This window comes from Terrapene carolina, unplaced genomic scaffold, assembly GCF_002925995.2.
Source record: "Terrapene carolina triunguis isolate 2854851 unplaced genomic scaffold, T_m_triunguis-2.0 Scaffold210, whole genome shotgun sequence".
Classification (NCBI taxonomy): domain Eukaryota; kingdom Metazoa; phylum Chordata; order Testudines; family Emydidae; genus Terrapene; species Terrapene triunguis.
This window is the reverse complement of record NW_020664561.1, coordinates 12552400-12573204: the sequence shown is the minus strand read 5'-3', so window position 1 is coordinate 12573204 and position 20805 is coordinate 12552400. Positions and strand designations below refer to the sequence as shown.

General features: G+C 46.2%; 1 protein-coding gene across 1 annotated transcript in view; it reads right to left on the bottom strand.

Moving 5' to 3' along the window:
* LOC112114870 (LIM/homeobox protein Lhx4) overlaps window positions 1-19626 on the bottom strand; it is a 69678-nt gene extending 50052 nt beyond the window's left edge. Inside the window, exon 1 of the mRNA XM_026655546.1 lies at window positions 19551-19626. Coding sequence (XP_026511331.1) covers window positions 19551-19626 — 76 coding nt within the window. The remainder of the gene's footprint in view (window positions 1-19550) is intronic.
* Window positions 19627-20805: the final 1179 nt, after the last annotated feature.

Below are 20805 nucleotides of genomic sequence, written 5' to 3'. Positions count from 1 at the left end.
AGGATCAGAGGGGGGAAAATTCCCTTCCAGTCAAAGATTTAAAAAAATAAAGAAAAAAAGATATTAAATAGAATCAATGTGCCCGCTTTGTCTTTTTAAATGGAATTGCCTTCCCTGGGGTCAGCTCTCCCATTGCCATCATATGTCTGCAGAATGGCTTTCATTTATTTCATTTATTTTAACTAAATTATTTGGTATAATAGGAATAATGTTAATGGAATTATACACTGTGACCAGATTACTGTCTAGCTCTTTAATAACAAATGTCTCAGCTTCACCTCTGCGCTTACAGTATTTTTGATAAATACTTTACCTCGGCATTTGTCTTTTAGTGGCAGACAGTTATCCACACCACACATAATTAGATTAACGGTGCTGCTTAATTGACTGCGTATCTATCTGTACAAATTCATTCCGCTTGTCCTTATGTATCTACCTACCTGTCCACCCAACCAGCTATTTATGATAATCGTGGACTGCAGATAACATAGTCCAATAAGAGGAGACAGAATTATGTGACCTAGAGTAGCCTAGCACTGTAGCTCTCCCACAGTAGATGATCAATTGTTATTAGAGGCAAACATTACTGGCTCTAGCTATTGGCTGAGACAGGGTCACATGAACCTGAGACCTACAGGAAAGAAACCTCAGCATGGAGTCAACCTGCCCAGAATGGTTCCGATACCATATGGGGAAAAAATCAGCCTTACAGTACAATGATAAACAGTAGCAGATGACAAGGTTGAGTTATATAATGCAATTGCACTGCCTGATTTGTGTGCATCACTAAACACCTAGTCAGGCCAAATTCTGCCAGCCTCTGGCACTCTGCAATGGCACTTGTAACCCATACTAGCACACTGCAGGCCTCTGACTTCCTTTAGCAGTTGGACAACATAAGAGGATAAGAGTCTACTACTTCTGGCAGCTAGGACAAATCCTCTTTTAGCTCAAGTGAAAAAAGCCCAAGTTTTTATTGCTAGAAGTCCTTGGTTCAAAGCTGCCCACTAGCAACCCAAGCAGGCTTCATTATACTGTGATAACATTATAATCAACAGGCTGATGCTGGTTAGTGATTTTGCTTTTTAAGAAAAAAAATTGTGAGGATTTACTTGGGGAGGAAGGCCCTGCCCCCCAAGATTTTATTGAAAATAATCTGAAAATTCCTCTGTGCCTTGAATTTTTTAATATGCTCTTCAACTGATGTTAAGGGGGAAAAAGGAAATAGCACAGTTTAATGGTGAACTCCAGAAATGAGTTACTGATTGATTTCTGGCCAGGATTTTCTAAAGCAAAGTGCCTCGTTTCTGTCAGATGGCTATAGGGGCCTGATAGCAAGAAAGGGCTGAGCACCCGCCCTCTGATAATAAGACTGCTCTAAGGTGACTCAGACTACAAATCAAGGCACCCAAATCACAGTGGTGTTGGAAAACTGAATGCTCTGGGCTAGGACCTGTCCTTCTGCTGTGTGGCTTCATTGGAGGGGGAAGAGATCACAGGGAGATATCCCCCAGGACACACAGCAGAAAAGGATCCTTCCTTCCCTAGCTCTCAAACCAGGGCTATCCAGCAACATCTGATTCCTGATCTGGCCCATGCACCATGACTCCAAAGAGGCTTGGAGTTCTGGCTAGGTACTGTATGATGAGCCCCTAGCTCAGGGGTTCTCAGGACAAAATTTTTGGAGGCCTCAGAGTGTGGCCACCAACTCTTGCTGGTGACCCCTCTCACACGTTTTCCTAAAATACTTAATTAGCTTGAGGAAAAACAAATAAATATGCACATATACCCGTCCAAATCATTGCAATTTATTTATTGCTAGCTAGTAAGTTTGTTGTGAAAAGTGATATTAACAAGCATACACGTATCGCTTTTCACAACAGACTACCTCAGCCCTGTCAAGCCTGGGGACAAATTAAGCCCTGGAGGGGGGGGTCGGGGGAGGCAGCAGGGGCCAGGGGCAATGGGGGCAGGTAGGGGGAGGCAGTGGGGGGACTAGAGCCCAAAGGCCTGTGGCCAGAGCTTGCTGCCCCTCTGCCCCACTACCCCAGGGCTGAAGCCTAAAGCTTGAACCACATCACCACTGGGGAGATGGGGAACTCACCGGCTGCCTGGTCCTCCAACATTGTGCCCCAGGTGTCTCCACAGGGGGAGCAGGGCCCAACTACTGCTGGCAGCCTCAGCAACCAACACCAAGGCGGTGCATCCAGGAGCAACAGGGAGGGGCCTCTACTCCCCCCCTCCCCCCATAACAGCCCAGGAGGCTGTGGCCGCAAGAAAAGCCCCTAGTGGCCGCATGCAGCCACGGTGGCCACATTTGAGAAATGCTGCCCTAGCTGGATATCATCTAAGCTGTGATGCATAGCATGAGAGAGTCAGAGGTAAACGCTGTGGCTTTTCATAGATTTCAAGGCCAGAAGGCACCAATAGTGATCATCATCACCTTGATAACACACCCCAGAGAATTCCCCCAAAATAATTCCTGGAGCAGATCTGGAGCAGATCTTTTAGAGAAACATCCCATCTTGATTTTAACATTTCCAGTGATGGAGAATCCACCACAACTCTGGGTAAATTGTTCCAAAGATAAATAACCCTTACTGTTAAAAATCTACAGGAAAGCATGCCCGGCTCCATGCATTCCCCAGCTCTGCCTGCCCAATGGAATCCCACCCAGCCTGGCAGCTTTTAGGAGGAGTAGAGGTCCATGTATTGACCATACACTCAGCTCTCCCTATAAGCACCAGCCAGGGCAGAACTTGGCACTACCCCATTATCAGCATTAAAATAAATGTAGCGGGTTCTCAGATTCTGGTACTATTCCTTGCTCAGTTTTGGAGTGATGGATTGACAGACACGGTGTGGTCTGTTTGGGTGCCATTCACCAGCAGCACGTTTTAGATCAGGGCAGTAGTTGGAATGATTTATAACACTGGCTTCATCTTTATGGCATTATCTATCCCCGTCAGGGAAAAAAATAGCTAATTATTGTACCAAAACGGATTGTGAAATACTCTATGAAATTCTTCATATCAATTTGTCACTGAGGGGAGCTGCAGAAATCAAATGCAGTGATAATCCAAGAGAATCCTGAATGGGCAGGGTCCCAAAGCAAACCTCACAGCAGAGCCCCCAAGCGTTAGGTCATCCAACTCGGAATTTTACAAATGGTCCCTATTTTTTTTAACAGGCTGAACCAAGCCCTTCAGCTATGAATGCTCCTGAAATCTGGGGCATTCCAAATCCAGCCCCCGCTCTGGATCTCAATCACACACACACACTTTATAGTACATGCGCAGAGGAACCTGCTTTTACTGAACACAGATGTAACGTAAGTACCAGCTAATGGAGCTACTCCTTTAAAAATAAATAAAAATCCTCTATGAGGCTATAACACGATAAGTAACTCCATTTGAAGCAGACAAAGCTCCACATTTTTTCATTGCAGCACAATGTCAGAATTGCTTTTCCCGTTCTAGGGAGCGATCTGTGTTTATATGGAGGACCTGATCCTGTGGACTTAGCTCAGGTGCACTCCCTGAAGGCTCCGATGGAAGTTCTGCTTGAGTGGGAATTGCAAAATCAGGCTTTAAAGGAAAAAAATAAATGACATCACTCTGCATCTAATCCAGAGCCCCTTGAAGACTTTCCCTTGACTTCAAGGAGCTGTCAATCAGAACCTATGGAGTGCGGGGGCGGGGGTATTTAACACGTGTATGGCAGTATCACCCCAAAGCATGGGTGAGGATCATGGCCCTGTTGTGCTAGAAGCCATACAAATATATATGAAGGCAGGGTCCCTGCCCTGGAGAGAGAGCTGCAATCAATATATACAATGTTTCGACACTCATACAAAGTTGCTGCTTTAAAATTATTATAAATAAAGTAAAAGCCAACTAATCCCATCTGCCCCTCAATCTCGTCCTCATTAATTGCTCTGTTTCTTATATGTTTCACAGCAGAGGTGGGTCTAATGGAGAGGTTTGATATACAAGATATTAGACTCACATAGGCATTTCATCTCAAAGAGTTCCACAGACTACGTACGTGCAGTACCAATGACATGCAGCCACCTCTGGGGATGGAGAGCCCTGGCTGACTGTTGCATACCACACTGCATAGCAATAGAGGAGAAGACATTTGCTGACCCATGACCCTGTTATAGGATCCTTAAGGTCCACGTGCAGCAGACAGAAGTTCAGTTTTTAATCTCTCATTGGAAAGATTCATTCCCCCACACACTACACGGAACTAAATTTTAGATAGCTATAGACAGATAGATCTGATGCTGCATTCTTTGCACACCCCGAACTCACGTCAATGGGAACTTTGTGTATGTAATTAGTGGAGGATTGGACCCATAATGTGGGGCAGCATAAAGGACTTATTGCCAGGAGTTTGCAATGACCACATTACTCGTAGGTGCCTGAGCTACGAGTGAATTATGTAGCTTTTCCCAGATTAGCAGCAATGAAAACTTTATAGCATCCCCGCCATCACATATTTTGTTTATGCCACTAATTTTTGTCCTTTAAAAATAAAATTCTGCTCTGCTATTTCCTCCTTGAAGTGCATTAGTTACTATGGAAACAGTGATGTCATTTGTATGGGCAGAGTTTAGTAACATTCAGAACTACTGAATGAAGCCTATGGGAGTTTTGCCTGAGTGAGGGCTGCAAGATTAGGCCCTATATTGTTACATGAGATAACATGAGATCAGGTCAAAACCAGAGCTAATGGGCCGGATCCCCAGCTTGTCTCCACAGCAGTAGTTCCATCAACTTCAGCGGAGCTATGCCCATTTACACTAACCTTGTCTACACTAAAGGGAAAAGTTGATCTAAGCTACGCAAGTTGAGTAACATGAATTGCGTAACTCAAATCAATGTAGCTTAGATCTACTTACCGCAGGGTCCACACAACGTGACATCGACGGGAGACACTCTCCCATCGACTTCCCTTAGCCCTGGTCTACACTGGGGGGGAGGTCGACCTAAGATACGCAACTTCAGCTACGCGAAAGCATAGCTGAGGTTGGTGTATCTTAGGTCGACTTACCTGGCTGCGAGGACGGCGGTGAGTCGACTGCTACCACTCCCCCGTCGACTCCGCTTCCGCCTCTCGCAAGCTGGAGTTCCAGAGTCGACGGGGAATGTGTTCGGGGATTGATTTATCCACGTCTATACGAGACGTGATAAATTTATCCCCGATAGATCGATCACTACCCACCGATCCGGAGGGTAGTGAACACCTGTCCTTACTCTTCTCGATCAGATGGAGTACAGGAGTTGATGGGAGAGCAATCAGCAGTCGATTTAGTGGATCTTCACTAGAACCAATAAATCAACCGCCAATGCATCGATCGCTGCAACATCAATCCTCCGGAAAGTGTAGACAAGCCTGATTTGGCTTGATCTGCATTTGGATCTGGCCTGATTTTATTTTTGTAAAAGCCTGCCAGGTGCTGTATTGCAGCAACATGTCTTCGGATAGTCCCAGATTCATTATTCCAACTGGAGAACAGAAAGGAAAATCTTATTCAGAGAAAACTACACCAAGAGAAAGAGAAAAAGAAAGAGAAGGAATCCCATACAACCAGATTCCAGTTCACTGACTGCCCTGGGCCCACACAGGGTGTTTCAGGATGGAATCGGTTTTAACCTTTGCAATAAAACACCTCCAAAAACAATAATTTAAAAGAAAGGGGTGATGAATGTTACAGCTGTTGATTTACACTCTACTAACATCATCAAATGCAAATTAAAATCATACATTTGTTGTACATAGCATAACATTGTTCATATATGGCTGCAATCTCTCAGGGAGTCCTGGTGATATGTACAAAGGACCTGAGGTTCATTTTCGTGGCTTATTCTCAGCAACTCTAAATAAATATTACAATATGTCCTATCATAGAGTAGGTTGCATATATTCATATCTTCCCAGCTACAAAAATGTTTAGATAGATAGATAGATGTTTAAATGCCTTGTTAGAATAAATTTCATTCTGAAACCCTTGTATAAATAGGATATAGTCTCTCACCAACCAGGATTTTTAAAACCAATTGGAATTCCTGAACCTACAAAAAGCCCTGGGGATGGACAATTCCTGGTTCCCCTAAGTACTGGGAGTATTGAAAAGATAGGTGTGGAGAAGGGAACTTTCTCAGAAGCAATGGGGTTTGTGCAGGCTCTCCCAAGAGGAAATGGGAATCTCTCTCAGAAGAAGCTAAGATTGCTCCTAGTGCCCAGGAGAAGCTGAGCTTTACTCTGGCTGGCCAGAGAGGAGACTGTTTCAGTCTTGCCATGTTGAAGGGGGTTGCACTAGATGAAGCTCTACCAGCTTGAATGAATCTATGAAAGGCCCAATTTCTACCCAGAGGGGTGCTCCAGTGTAAAGGAGAGGAAAATTTTCCCCAAAACACTGATTTGGGCTCCAGATTCCAGCCCTGAAGTAGTCTGAGACTCACTCATAAGAACATAAGAATGGTCATACTGGATCAGACCAAAGGTCCATCTAGCCCAGTATCCTGTCTGCCGAAAGTGGCCAATGCCAGGTGCCCCAGAGGGAATGAACAGAACAGGTAATCATCAAGTGATCCATCTCCTGTTGCCCATTCCCAGCTTCTGGCAAACAGAGACTACGGACACCATTTCTGCCCATCCTGGCTAATAGCCGTTGATGGACCTATTCTCCATAAATGTATCTAGTTCTTTTTTTAACCCTGTTAAAGTCTTGGTCTTCACAACATCCTCTGGCAAGGAGTTCCACAGGCTAACTATGCGTTGTGTGAAAAAATACTTCCTTTTGTTTGTTTTAAACCTGCTGCCTATTAATTTCATTTGGTGACCCCTAGTTTTTGCGTTATGAGAAGGAGTAAATAACACGTCCTTATTTACTTTCTCCACACCAGTCATGATTTTATAGACCTCTATTATATCCCCCCTTAGTCATCTTTTTTCCAAGCTGAAAAGTCCCAGTCTTATTAATCTCTCCTCATATGGCAGACGCTCCATAGCCCTAATTATTTTTGATGCCCTTTTCTGAACCTTTTCCAATTCCAATATATCTTTTTTGAGAGGGGGTGACCACATCTGCATGCAGTATTCAAGATGTGGGCATACCATGGATTTGTATAGAGGCAATATGATATTTTCTATCTTATTATCTATCCCTTTTTTAATGATTCCCAACATTCTGTTCACTTTTTTGACTGCTGCTGCACATTGAGTGTATGTTTTCAGAGAGCTATCCACGATGACTCCAAAATCTCTTTCTTGAGTGGTAAGAGCTAATTTAGACCCCATCATTTTATACATATAGTTGGGATTATGTTTTCCAATGTGCATTACTTTGCATTTATCAACACTGAATTTCATCTGCCATTTTGTTGCCCAGTCACCCACTTTCGAGAGATCATTTTGTAGCTCTTCGCAGTCTGCGTGGGACTTAACTATCTTGAGTAGTTTTGTATCATCTGCAAATTTTGCCAACTCACAGTTTACCCCTTTTTGCAGATCATTTATGAATATGTTGAATAGGACTGGGCCCAGCACAGACCCCTGGGGGACACCACTATTTACCTCTCTTCATTCTGAAAACTGACCATTTATTCCTACCCTTTGTTTCCTATCTTTTAACCAGTTACCAATCCATGAGAGGACCTTCCCTCTTATCCCATGACAGCTTACTTTGCCTAAGAGCCTTTGGTGAGGGACCTTGTTGAAGGCTTTCTGAAAATCTAAATACACTATATCCACTGGTCCCCCTTGTCCACATGCTTGTTGACTCCCTCAGAGAATTCTAGTAGATTGGTGAGGCATGATTTCCCTTTACAAAAACCATGTTGACTATTCCCCAACAAATTATGTTCATCTTTGTGTCTGACAATTTTGTTCTTTACTATAGTTTCAACCAGTTTGCCCGGTACTGAAGTTAGGCTTACTGGCCTGTAATTGCTGAGGTCACCTCTGGAGCCCTTTTTAAAAATTGGCATCACATTAGCTATCCTCCAGTCATTTGGTACAGAAGCTGATTTAAATGATAGGTTACAGCAGTGTTTCTCAAACTGGGGTCGCCGCTTGTGTAGGGAAAGCCCCTGGCGGGCCGGGCCAGTTTGTTTACCTGCCCCGTCCGCAGGTCCGGCCAATCGCGGCTCCCACTGGCTGCGGTTCGCCGCTGCAGGCCAATGGGAGCTGCTGGAAGCAGCGCGGGCCGAGGGACGTACTGGCCGCCACTTCCAGCAGCTCCCATTGGCCTGCAGCGGACGGGGCAGGTAAACAAACCGGCCCGGCCCGCCAGGTTCTTTCCCTACACAGGTGGCGACCCCAGTTTGAGAAACACTGGGCTACAGACTACAGTTAGTAGTCCTGTAATTTCACATTTGAGTTCCTTCAGAACTCCTGGGTGAATACCATCTGGTCCTGGTGACTTATTACTGTTTAGTTTATCAATTTGTTCCAAAACCTCCTCTAATGACACCTCAGTCTGGGACAGTTCCTCAGATTTGTCACCTAAAAAGAATGGCTCAGGTTTGGGAATCTCCTTCACATCCTCAGCCGTGAAGACCGATGCAAAGAATTCATTTAGTTTCTTTGCAATAGTCTTATTGACCTTTAGTGCTCCTTTAGCATCTCGACAGTCCATTGGCCCCACTGGTTGTTTAGCAAGCTTCCTGCTTCTGATGTACTTAAAAAAAATTTACTATTACGTTTTGAGTCTTTGGCTAGTTGTTCTTCAAATTCTTTTTTGGCCTTCCTAATTATATTTTTATACTTCATTTGCCAGAGTTTATGCTCCTCTCTATTTTCCTCACTAGGATTTAACTTCCACTTTTTAAAGGATGCCTTTTTGCCTCTGACTGCTTCTTTTATTCTGTTGTTTAGCCACGGTGACTCTTTTTTGGTTCTCTTACTATGTTTTTTAATTTGGGGAATACATTTAAGTTGAGCCTCTATTATGGTGGTGCAGGGATTTTACTTTTGGTACTGTACCTTTTAATTTCTGTTTCACTAACCTCCTCATTTTTGTGTAGTTCCCCTTTCTGAAATTAAATGCTACAGTGTTTGGCCGCTGTGGTGTTTTCCCCACCACAGGGATTTAAATTTAATTATATTATGGTCACTATTACCAAGCGGTCCAACTATATTCACCTCTTGGACCTGATCCTGTGCTCCACTTAGGACTAAATCAAGAATTGTCTTTCCTCTTGTGGGTTCCAGGACTAGCTGCTCCAAGAAGGAGTCATTTAAGGTGTCAAGAAACTCTCTCTCCATCCCATCCTGAGGTGACATGTACCCAGTCAATATGGGGATAGTTGAAATCCCCCATTATTATTGAGTTTTTTATTTTAATAGCCTCTCTAAATCTCCCTGAGCATTTCACAGCCACTATCACCATCCTGGTCAGGAGGTCGGTAATATATCCCTACTGCTATATTATTCTTAGAGCATGGAATTACTATCCATAGAGATTCTATGGTACAGTTTGCTTCATTTAAGATTTTTACTTCATTTGATTCTACACTTTCTTTCACATATAGTGCCACTCCGCCACCAGCATGACCTGTTCTGTCCTTCCCATATATTTTGTACTCTGGTATTACTGTGTCCCATTGATAATCCTCATTCCACCAAGTTTCTGTGATGCCCATTATATCAATATCCTCATTCAATACAAAGCACTCTAGTTCACCCATCTTATTATTTAGACTTCTAGCATTGGTATATAAGCACTTTAAATGCTTGTCACTTTTTAGCTGTCTCCCATTACATGACGTAATTAAATGAGACTTTTCATCATTTGACTGTTTCTCATCAGATCCTACCTGTATTTTATCATATTCCATCTTCTCCTTCTTAGTAGGACATAGACAATCTTCATTACTAGATTCTCCCCTAAGGGATGTCTCTGTCTGAATCATGAGCTCCTCTGCACCTGTCAGCTTTCCCCCAACCCTTAGTTTAAAAACTGCTTTATGACCTTTTTAATTTTAAGTGCCAGCAATCTGGTTCCATAATGATTTAGGTGGAGCCCATCCTTCCTGTATAAGTTCCTCCTTTCCCAAAAGTTTCCCCAGTTCCCTATAAATCTAAACCCCTCCTCCCTACACCATTGTCTCATCCACACATTGAGACCCTGCAGTTCTGCCTGTCTAACTGGCCCTGCACGTGGAACTGGGAGCATCTCAGAGAATGCTACCATGGAAGTCCTGAACTTCAATCTCTTACCTAGCAGCCTAAATTTGGTCTCCAGGACCTCTCTCCTATCCCTCCCTATGTCATTGGTACCTACATGTACCACTACCACCAGCTCCTCCCCAGCACTACACATAAGTCTATTTAGATGTCTCGAGAGATCCACAACCTTCGCACTAGGCAGGCAAGTCACCATGAGGTTCTCCCGGTCATTGCAAACCCAGCTATCTATGTTTCTAATGGTCGACTCACCCATTATTAATACCTGTCTCTTCTTAATAACTGGAGTTCCCTCCCCCAGAGAGGTATCCTCAGTGCCAGGGGTAGACAACAACATCTGTCAATTAACAGTGAATCTTCTTTCCATTGACTTCTCTCTGCCGTCCCTCAGCACTCCTACTGCTGGAATAGGAATCCCATGCTTCCAGCTTTTAAGGCCTCTCTCTCATTCTAAATTTTGTTTTATTCTAATAAAGCCGAGAATTGTATTTTGTCTTTAACTATTTGAGATCGCATGCTGCCCAAACCATGCTCACTTTCACTCACTCGTTATCTGGGGGAAGCTGAGTTTTTAAACAGAATAATAGAAAACAGGGTTAAAAAAGCCCTAATAGACCACCTCATCTATTCCCTGGGAACCAGTGCAGAATTGTTGCCTGCAGTGGCTTAGCCTATGTTTCAAATGAAGGGGCTTCTAGCACCTCCCGGGGGAGGCTATTCCACAGCCTTACAGATCTCACACGTAGGATTTTTCTCTTGACATTCACCCTATATTTTCCCTTTGTTAGTGTCATCCTATTACCCCAGGCCATACCCTTGGCACCAACCTAAACATATTTTTTACTCCTTATTATTTGCCTTCTTCATATATTTTTGCATCATGCAACAATATCCAGTTAATTCAATTATTCCTTGTAAAGGGCCTGATCCGACCCCACTGAAGTCACTGGGACTTTTTCCATTGACTTCAATGGGGTTTGGATCAATCCAAAAAATCCCAACTTCCAAAGTTCTGAGTCCCTTTCCTGAGAGCCAATGGGAGTTGAGGGCACCCAGCATTTCCCAGGATCAGACCCCAAAGAGATTGTCCCCAAGACTAAAACACAAATAGAATGAAAAACTGGTATGGGGGGGGAAGACACAGGGACAAATTCAGATCTGGTCTAAGCAGAGGCAATGTCAGTGGGTTCCTCAGCTAGAATGGGCCCTGTTCTGCCATCACTTTGACTGTAAAGCTCCCCCTGGAGATCTGCGTGTGGAATGATGGCAGGCGATAGCCCAGTGGTGTCATTCATTTATCATCGCAGTATCACTGGTGCCACTCTAGTTAAGCTCGTGTCAGTATTTCCATTACTGAGAAGTTCATAATTCAACCCTAAAAATGTCATCTCAGGCTCGAAGTTCACAGGCTGAAAGCAATTAAAAAAGCATTGGGTTTAAATCAGCTTGGGCAGGATTATTATTTTAGTTTACAGAGAGTAGAAGAAAATGGTGGCTTGCTTGGTTCATACTTGGTTTCGTTTGCAGTTTTAAAAAATACAATAACCAGCCACCCTAATCCCCTTTCAAGAATAGCATTGTGCAAGCCACTCACTCACAGCCTGATCACTTAACAAGAACGGAAACAGCTGCATTTTCACACAGGTAAAATTGTTACTGTCTCAGGCTTCAAATTCTTCCCCACATCAATAGGTCCAACTGAAGCTAATGGGCCTACACGCAAGAGTGAGGATTATTTATTTGAGCGAGGAGGGGTTGGAGGATTGGACGCCACAAGCTCACAGTATCACTACAACGTGTTTTTAAAGCATGCGTCAGTTTCATGTTGAAATGACCGTATACAAAACCCTGCTGGTTCCTGTTTATTCCCAGTGCCGTGAGTCACCCAGCACACTCTTCCTATTGCCTAGTTTTGCCTTGCCTTTGCCACAGCACCTGGGGAGGCCAGGGAGGCCTAGCACGCTGGTGATACGCCTGCTAACCGCTCAGTTCCAATCCAGGGGCAAGAGCCGCCCGGACCCTCCCCACGTGCAAAGAGATTCATTGAGTCCTAGCGCAGCTGGACCCACCCCACAGCCTGGACTGCAGCGGGGACAAGAGCAGAAAAATACAACAGTGGTTTGCATTTATAATAGCAACAAGGATTCCAGCGGGCTTCACAAAGCTGGGCAGGTGTTAGCTCCGTTTTACCAACGAGAAAACAAGGACCCAGGCTAAGGGAATATTTTGCTCCCCTCATGCTGGGGCAGACCATTGAAATGGAGCGTAAAGTGGTATTCAGCCCGAAGGAAGGGTACATAATCTGGCTTTATGTGACTTTCCCAATACCATCGAGTGAGTGGCAAAATCAGGAATATTCACGTCTCCTGATCCCTAGTCCCTGGATCTGACCAGTAACTCAGCCCCTTGTAGCCACCACGCCGGGAAAATCAGCCTCATCACTAGTGTTAAAACGAAACAAACAAACAAAAATCTACTGTAAGACAAAAAGGTAAATGAAACAGACTGGCAACAGCCAGGCAATCCAGAGTGAAGGCTGACACCCCTTTTAGCCCATCCTGTTGTGCATTGAGACCAAGGGCTCTCAGCACAGTCACAGTGGGTAATTTACAACACAGCGGTTGCATTATACCTTGGTATAACCAGGTGCGACAAGTGAAGGTGTCAGACTTCACTGAACGCTTCAGCTTTGCTCAGGTTCGCATCACAACCTCAGAGGGGCACGGGTCGCCACTTGAAATGTAATAGGTTATGAACCCACTTCGGTACAGAACAAACACACGGAAGCTACTTTTCTCCTCCTGGAAAAACCGATTGAAAAAAGTTCTCAAAACCCCACTGACTTTTCACTATTTCTGCTGGCTTGTATCATTTCATTCAGTTGGGACAATGGAACCCAGTGAAGACACTTTCCCTTTAGTATCTAGTCCAATTTCAGTTTCTGATTCTCAGCGCTGCAATGTTTGGGTAGCAGACAGGGAGGGGAATGATTATTCGCTGGGTTGGAGCTAATATCCAGATAGACAGATAGATAGATACTTTTCTCTTACCCCTAGGTTTTGTTGAAGCTTGTTTGTAGGAGAGAAGGCGGAGGAATAACATTATTTAATACCCACTAATCGAAATCAGTAAAATGCCTGACCTGACATTCCGTTCAATGAGTCACTCTTTCCACAAATATTTCACTCAGAGGGCTCCGGATTCTGGGGTTTGCTGCTGCCGTGAGGTACCCGGAACACCGCAGAGATCCGCTGCTTTCCCCCCCTTAGGCACTCCCGGGCTTTCTCCTCATGGCCTGATGCTGGGAAGTGAATTCTCAGCCCCTTGGCCTGGCATCCCTTTTACGGGCGCGTGAGCCTTCCCTGACCAACAAGGCAGGGAAGACAGCAAGAAAAATGGAGGGGCAGCTTTCCTGGGTGAGGTGGACAGGACTGGGGAGTCTGATCCCAGCCCTTAGGTAGCGCACACAAGGTTTCGCTTCTGCACTGTGGAGTTTCTGCTCTCTCAGGATCAGCCTCCCGGGTTGTGTTTACTCGCCCTGCTGCAGAAGCGACATTTCAATGGAACCTAAACAAAGCAGAGCGGCTGCAGCGGCTGTGCCACACAAGGGCTGGTGGCAAGTCCCGGGCCGATCCTGCTCCAGGGGAAGTCACATAGGAGTAGAATAGCCCCTGCTACTACAAAATGCTTGCACCATGAAAGCGCCGTAGCGAGTTCGCGTCGCCCCCGCGAACACCAGAAGGCGCGGTGCATAACAGAATCGGCACCAGAGTGTGCGACAACAACGCAGTTGTGTCCCGCGAGCAACCCTGGATAGACCTTCCCCAGCCGGGACCTTGATCCACTGAGCCTTTCAAACTCCCTGTGAAGTTAGCGGGGAAGCAGGGCGCACGGGATCGAGCCCTGAGCAATGGACTCGAATAGAAAAACGCTGGCGCTGGGCAGCTGAACAAAGGCTGGGCCCGTGTGGCTCTGCTGCAGGTGGGTTCGGTTTGGCGCCGTGGATATATTTCGTCTTTAACTAACATATAATTCGATAAACGCCAGGAGCAATCCGGAACCGTGCTGAGAAAGTGATGCAGCGCACACATGAAGGGGGAAATCCCCGCGTCTGGGGGGGCAATTCCTGCAATTTGTGAGGAAATAAAACTAGGTTTCTTTTCTCAGCCCGAAAGAGCCGGGACTGTAGGAGATCGGAGGGCGAGAAAGGAAATTACCAGGGCAAAACTACACACAACCCCAGAAAAGCGCTTCGGCGTTTGTCTTTCCCCATCACCTTCCCGGCTTAATCCTGCACTAGTGCAGAGAGCTAATTCATACCAGATACATCTCTAGGAATATGGGCTATGAGGAGAGAGAAAAAATACAAAACAGGCGAGAGATTCCCGGATCGGAATAATTTTTCCCCCTCCCCAAATCCTATAGGTTTCGTTTATTTCTTCCAACTTGGAGAGGGGCTTTTGACGCTGATAACCTACCGGGCCAACGATTTGCTAGGAAGGGGGGAAAGGTTTGAACCGGCGGGAATGTGCGGAATAATCGCGAAATTAACAAAAGGAAACACAGGGGGTAGGCGGGTGGAAATTGCCTCTTCCCAAAATGCAGGGGAACATTTCCGAAGTGCAAAGAGACTGCTGGGAAAGAGACGATTCACCCTCCGGCGAGCTAAACCCAGAGACGGGCTGTACATTGCCCAATTCGGTTTGGGATGAAGTTCTGACCAGGGCAGGTCATTTTTACAGACAGTAAATGAGACTTTACGAATCAACCCAATCGGTTTAGCCTTTTCAACACTAATCCACAAATATAAGGCTAGAAACGGACACGCATAACAAGATTTCCTCCACAGCGCATCTTGCAAATTACACATTTCACCTGTGTTGATTTCTTCTTGACGTAGAATTTGTTTCGCATAAACCGATACACATAGTCTCTATCTCCCCACATACAGATCGCTAGATAAACTATTTCTCTATAGAGAGATCTAATTCGAATTGTCTATGGATAGAACGTATTTATCTCCTCACACATATATAAATGTAATTGTTTTTACACCTGGAGCCATGGAGATAGTCTATTTGAATTAGAGATGCGTGGATAGATTTTGTGTCTATATTCCTGTACTTGTCTGTCGATGCATCGTTTATTGGGCAAAATTAATCGATGGATATGGAATTTGTTGTCGGCATACACGCCCTGTAAACGGCGTTTCCAGACATCCCTGAGCTACTTCTTCCCCCGCCGGATTAGTGTAAAAGGGTCCCAGGTAGCTAGAGAGGGGACGGAGTTTCATTACAAAGATGCTAAAACAGGCTCCCGGCCAGGAAAGGGGACATCGCCCAGGCGTGGGGAGCCCTGGGATTTGGCCATAGGCCAGGTCAAAGTGGGCATAAATAGTACAGGGTGATTTTCCCTCTTGCCTGGGACGCAGGGGGTCAAGGACGCCCAGTATAAAGGGGAAATCAGACCCCACACGGAGGCCTCCCTTGTTCTCATCCCCTGTGTCTCCTACCGCCCTTTTCGATCTGAGAAGTGACATTCCTTCTCAAGCCAGGTGGTTCCTCGAATCCGAATCGAAAGGAATTGTTAGACCTTCTCTCACGCCTGCTGGGAGCGATATTGTAAGGGGTGGGGGGAAGACATTCCTCACACCCTATTCGTTATCGGTTACTTGTTTAGTCAAATTTAAAACAATTGTTAACGGCGACGATTGCCTAGAACAATCAGTATTTCGTTGTCTGGGATAAACAGAAGGCAGGGGGTGCACACTGCAGAGAACGAAAGAGGAGAGCGGTGTCGGACTCGGACTCAGTTTCTTACTGGTAGAAAAAAATATTGCTAACCCAGAGCAATTAAAAACAACCCCCTGTGGCTGATACCTAGAACAGCAAAGGTGGGAGGTGAACAGTCCACAGCAACCACAAAGGAAGGGGGCTAGTGAAATTGACAACCCCCTTCTCATGCCTCCTCATTGGTACGGAGAGGGCTCTGAACCAGGGGTCACTGGAAAGCAAAGATCTTTCATCCCCGCACAGGGGGCTTTCTGCGCGGCTTTTGCAAGTATTTAATCAAACAAAATACAAACCCCCCCCCCCAACAGAAGAAAGGATGAGAGAAGGAGATAAAAAGAGCCGGAGGTGAAACGCGGCTGCCCGGATGGCTCCTGTCCCCTCTCTCTGGAGATGTTTGACTCAGACTCTCCATTCAGCCGCTATGGCAGGGCTGCTCTGGGCACATTTCCAAAGCCAGGGTTGTTTTTTTAGGGGTGGGGGAGAGGGGGAAGAGTATTGTTGCAAATCGGGAGAATCCGGGGGCTACTGCTCAGGAAACCCAAGGGATGGAGCGCTCCAGACTAAATGGAGGAGATTCCTGCAGGAAAAGTAGCAAGATTCAGCCCAATCCAGAATCCACCAGGATCTGGACTAAATGACCCCAAGAGCCTTTGCAGCCCCCCAGTCTTTCACCTGAGCCCCAGTGCCCAGCGGGAGCATGAGAAGGGGGGTTCCAGGAGCTGCCTAAAAACAGGTCGCTGTCCAAGCAGAGACGGGCACAGAGCCCTTCCCGATCTACAAGTCTGGAGCAAGCACCATGCACAAGCACAACCGCTGGGAAGGCGAAGGGTAAGGAAACAGCATCTTTTGCCTGTCGGGGTCAGGAATTTCAACTCTGCCAGCCAGTGACCCCCTAGGTATCGAAATGTAAGCAACCAAAATACAAAGAGCCGGGAAGTGACTGAAAAGGAATGAATTGATCAATGGAATATACTAGACGCGTGTATAAGCTATTCAACAAGAAAGATCTGTCTCTAAATACACATTCAACAAGAAGGATCTGTCTCTAAATACACAGATACTTTTACAGCCAGAGATTTGTAGAAAAATATATAAATAGATCAATATATGTAGATACACGTACATTTGTATCTATGTATATATAGTATCTATCTACATACAGCACAGAGATTGTGTATGCGAAGAAACGGAGATAATTTGTATACGTCTATACATAATGGTATATAGCTAGACAGGTATTTAATTATGCATGGATACAGATATCTCTATACATATACAGATAATTGTGTGTATATACCGAAATAACGGTTTGTCTATTTATATATGTATACGAGAGAGATCTGTATCAATACATCATTAAATAGCGGTCTAGATCTAGATATCAATATTTGGACAGATAGATACAATGGGATTTTACGGATTTTTGACATACAACCTAGCCGTATTTGATCTAAACCAACTGACTCTTCATTATAAATACACATTCTCTGACCCGAGCTATAAATTGGACCCTATTTCTGACAGACAGGTCTGTCTCCGGATAAATGGCCGGGTCCAGTTAATTCTCTCTCTCTCTCTCAGTTCGGGAGATTGGGTTGGAGGCGGATTTTAAAACTCAGTAGCAAGAGGAGGACATTTCCCCTCTGGATCATAAAGGAGAATAAAATGAGGTCGCAATGGCTCCCTACAGCCTGTAAAGCAATCCCCAGTTTTCTAGCCGGGGAGAGGGCACCACAGGTAGACAGATAAATCTAGAAGGCTCCAAACAATCAAATACAAACAAAGGAACAGTCCAGAAGCTGAAACCCGTTCTTCTTATTCCGTCGACCAAGATCATACCCGGACATTTTTTGCCACCCCTTTTTGTGCCCTGCTATCGCAAGAAAGTAACCGCACTTCCTTTCTGCTGGGTTTCAGACGGTAGCAAAGACCTGCGAGTCAAGCAAGGTGTGAACGGCCCCTAACTTTTCCTATAACTTGTCCTCACACGCCAGCCCGCTCCATCACTTTCCAGAGAGATCTCGCCCGAGAGGAACTAATCTGGGGGGCAGGACGGCAGGGGATGTGTAACGTAACCCCCATCAGTGTGACCTCCTTCCCGGCTGCAAACGCGACCGGGCCTGGAGTGAGTTAGCAAAAGGATCTCCAAGCGAAACCCTTCAACGCGCGAGGCGGGCAGTCTCCGTACAACGCCAAGCAACACGGTGCTATGTGTAACAACGCACACACCGACACATCCGCATGCCGGCGCCCCGGTTAGCCAGAGACCTGTGGCAGCATTTGCAGAAAACTCTTGATCTGTTTCCCCTGCCAGGCAAAGCCCCGCCGGGCAAAGACGCACGCGACATCTCTGCTGCCCCGGCCACCCGAGGGGCAATGCCCCAGGGCCGTTCTCCGTCTAACCAGAGCACACGGGCAGCGAGTGCGGGGGAGAGACGCTGCATTCAGACCGGCGCAGGGAGCCAGCGCTTGGCCAGAGCATCTATCGCCTACAGGAGGGGCCGATCGCGTGCTCAGCATTGGGAACAGAGCAAGAAATAGGGGGTCATAAGACAAGCAACGAATATTATGGAGTATGAATGTGTCTATATTATGTGTGTGTGTATATATATCAACACATGCCGTATATATCAGTGTGCGTATATATATCCCCATATATATATGCACAGACAACATATATACCAGCGTGTGGATATAGATATAGATATATACACACACACACAAACACATATACACGTACATACACACATTATAATACATACGCACACGCATAGCTATATTACATACACACGTGTAGATACATACATATGCTTACAGTATATCTCTATTCCTGAGCTAGGGTTCACAACTAGGCTCTCCTATGCATATAACATCTCTCTACTCCTGGATCAGAGTTCACAGCTTCGCCTGAGCTACACTACCCTCAATTCCAATTTGACAAAACAACGGCCTGGGATCTCCCCCCGCAGGCAGCTCAGCGGCTCTGCTCCCCCCGCTCCCCACCTGTATTTCCGAAGAGCAGATTGCAAATAAACTCCCCGGCGGTGACTTGCATTGGGGTCTCCCCACTCCTAGCAGCAAATGGGCGAGATGGGTGCACTTTCCGGAGATTTTCCCCCTTAGAATGCAGCGCTCAGGGGGTCTCCCAACTTCTTGCGAGGCGGTTTAAAGTTGATGTGGCTGCGGGACCAGTATTTTGCTCTCATCTAGGAAGATTGTTTACTTCCCATTAGCTGCCTATTCCTCTTCCCCAATCAGCACAATCATCCTGCATATCTACTCTACTAAGCTCTCCGGGTACTTCCTTCCCTGTTGCGTATTATTATTTTTCTCTCTATATTATTAGTATTTTAAAAAGAAGGCAACCAACCTCATCCAGCCCCTTCGCAGGAATTTGCCTCACATGGAAATACCCACCCGTCTTACATTTCTCAAGTACTCCCCCCCCCCCCCCGCCTCTCCACATCTCACAGTGCAGTTAGCCACCCTCCCTGCACCATTTAGGCTTCTATCATTGCCAGTTTTCTTTATTATTAAATCAATGAGGGAAAAAATCCTTACGTTGCATTGGCACACCAAGAATCTCTGGAAGCCCCTTGACAGAACCTTCTGTAGTGAGTGCTGAGCTTTGCATCATTTTATTTAAATAGAAAATAAAAAATAAACGGCTCTATTTTCTCTCTCTATAAAAATAAAATAAAACATTAAGTTTAAAATACAATCAGGGCTGATCCTTCCGCACGTGCCGGAGGACTGGAGTGGCCCTGCTTTAGCCCTGGTCTGTTTCAAATCCCTTTTGATCCTGCTATCCTGGGTTAGTGTATCCTGGGTTAAAGTGATGCTGCAGCAGCTCTTTTCGCTGGAATGCTGGTCCCCCGAAGGCAGGTTTGATTCATTCACACTGCAGGGAGTGAGCGTGACGTCACTTTCCGCAGGGAGGCCCCGCCCCCTCCAGCCAATCCCCTTACATCATGTCAGAAGCTGGGGCGGGGACACCCAAAGGACAGAGCCCAGGTAAAGATTTGAGGGGCGGGGCCACCAGGCGAAGTGGGCGCGGCCTGTGCTTTATGGGCGTGGTTACCTGGCATTCAGCCCCACCCCTGCCCTTCGAGGTCTATAAAGGCAGCGGCGGCAGCTGGTGGCTCAGAGCTGCTTGTCTTGCTGGCTTTGCGCAGTCCTTCCGTTTGGCCCTGGCGTCCCTTGAAAAGGGAGGTTACCCCGGTGAAAGAGCGGCGCCCCACGCTTGTTACACCGGGGCACGCTAGAAATCCCTGTGTCAGTCACAGCCCAGTTTATTATCCCTCGTTCCTCAGCATCGCTGCTGCTCCATTTCCCTGCCCCCTTTACCCTGCGGCTCCATCCAGCTACCCCTTAGCCACCCAGCCACCGGACCCTGCATAACCTGCTGCTCCCCTGTAACAAACGCTGCAGAAATCGACACGCCTCGACTGCCGCTGACGGGATTAAACAAACCCACCCGCCCACCGTTCCTTCCAGTTGGGGGTTGCTCCCATTTCCACGCGGCCGTCCTCGTTCTGCAGCGCTGGTGTCTGCTGGAGCTTCTCGCTCGCTTTATTCGTTGCTTGGTTCTGTCTCCCTCAGCAGCTGTTCTAAGATTTCCCCTTTATCCAAATAGTTCCCGGTGTTTTATTTCCCCCTCTCCCCACGCTGACATACAGCGTTGCTTCACCTTGCCCAGGCCTGCTGAACAACTCGGGGGTCTATATTTCTCACTGAGCATTGCGATTCGTCTTCAGTGCGTGCCTGCTACATGTTCACAAGCCGCACACACCTTGAAATGGCTGGTTCCAGGACT